General features: G+C 43.7%; 1 protein-coding gene across 1 annotated transcript in view; it reads right to left on the reverse strand.

Moving 5' to 3' along the window:
* The window catches only part of LOC107084890 (semaphorin-7A-like), a 65683-nt gene extending 63931 nt beyond the window's left edge, over nucleotides 1–1752 (reverse strand). Inside the window, exon 1 of the mRNA XM_015374987.1 lies at nucleotides 1382–1752. Coding sequence (XP_015230473.1) covers nucleotides 1382–1460 — 79 coding nt within the window. The 5' untranslated portion in view covers nucleotides 1461–1752. The remainder of the gene's footprint in view (nucleotides 1–1381) is intronic.

Genomic DNA, 1752 nt, shown 5'->3' on the forward strand with positions numbered 1-1752 from the left:
TTCTGGTGCCTATCCATTTTCGGCCACCCCTCAGTGTACATTGGTTACTGCCTGGCCACCCTTATAAAAATGTTCTGGCTACGCCTCTGATGTAAAGTCTTCCACCTCTCAGGATCCAAAACCTTAATCCAGTGTCTCAAAGAGGAGATGCTTAGAGTCCTGATTTTGGCTGAAAGATGCAAAATTAGTCCCTTGCGCCAAACTGAGGGTTTCGTGGCTTCCTACAGATATTCTCAATCTGTACTTCTTATTGTCCCTCTGTCTGCAAATGCATAATAACTATTTAGATTGATATGACACGCACGTCCAGGGACGTCATCTTGTGTAGGCCTACCTCTCTGTCAAGAGGGAGGGGAGCGATACAGATCCAGATAACTTGACTCACATCACTATTGATTGTTGAATATATTAGAGGTGTGTGTGCTGCGTAAAGGCGCGTGAGTGGAATGGATAACAGGGTCTGGGCGCGGAATTTTCCATTCATTGCTCTCCAGTTCCCTTTCTGACCCTGTATCTATGTCGCTTCACATTTTCGTTGTTGTTGTTGTAACTGTGCAGCAACAGCAGCAGCAGCAGCCTTTTTTGTACTGGGTCCTCTGCTGCAGTGTGAAGCAGCTGCCGCGTCCCGCATTGCAGCTCCGCAAGGACACGGCAGCATCAATGAAGGTGTCAACCTCCAAAGACTCGTATATCACTGTAATGACGCTTTCCAGCAATGACCAGCCGCTCTTAAAAAGACACAGCCTTTTTGGAGGCGCCATGAACCCCCCCCGGTTTGGCAGGTTGCTTTTTAAGCGCCTCTTCTATTTTCTCACTGTGCGCATGGAGGATGTGACAGCCAGGAACATTAAAGCACATTTGACCTAAAAAACTGACAATGAATAAATAAAAAATAATGAAACAATTGTGGATTTTAAGAAAAAGCATTCAGTGTTTAAAAAGGGAAGAACATAAAATCCACAAGTTGCATGAAAAGCTCTAATATGTAGCAATCTGCAAACACTGTAAGGTTGCAAGACGACACACAATCCACTTTGAGTATTTTTTAACACAAGGGATTTGGTTTGGTTTAGGAAAAATCATTGTTTTTCTCCGGAGAATGCAATTAAGGTATTTGGTAATTAGTGCGGGGCCTTAATTTGGAATTGCGTAATTTTCCCAGTTTGTTTATCGACAAAATTGGTGAAGTATTATTTTAAAAGTAACAACCACTTAAATGTTTGGAATTAACCTTAAAGCTTCAGCAAAATATTGATGCACTAGATGAGGATTCATTTACTCATCTGCTTTTCCCTCACACCATGTCACATCTAATGAGCACGACGTGACCAAACAAGCTTGTACATTTCGCTGAGCTAAATTATATAAATAAATGGCTTACCGTGCACTATAAATTTCAGCCGGGGTGACTTCCCGATAACAACCGTGGCAAAAAACGAAAGGAGTATAAAGTAATTCATTTTTTTGTGTGTGTAGATCTTCCCTTCACTGATGTCCAAGCTGAAATCACTCCAGATCTCTTCCCTGGTGAGGTTCCCTCTCCGATGCGCTTCGTCCCAGAGCCCAGCTGACGTTTGCTGCCCCCTGTTTTCTCTCCTCTGTCTCCGTTGGCAGCAGTCGGGTTCGCTAAAGTCGGGGTATCAAGCTCCACCTCGGAAACAAAAGGCGAAAAAAAGGGGGTGGAGTGTCGCTTGTCAATATAGGCGCAGAAATCCCAGCTGGGGATGTCGTCAAAGTCAGAGTAAATCTTTT

This window comes from Cyprinodon variegatus, unplaced genomic scaffold (genome assembly GCF_000732505.1).
Source record: "Cyprinodon variegatus isolate N-32 unplaced genomic scaffold, C_variegatus-1.0 Scaffold0, whole genome shotgun sequence".
In the NCBI taxonomy this organism is placed as follows: domain Eukaryota; kingdom Metazoa; phylum Chordata; class Actinopteri; order Cyprinodontiformes; family Cyprinodontidae; genus Cyprinodon; species Cyprinodon variegatus.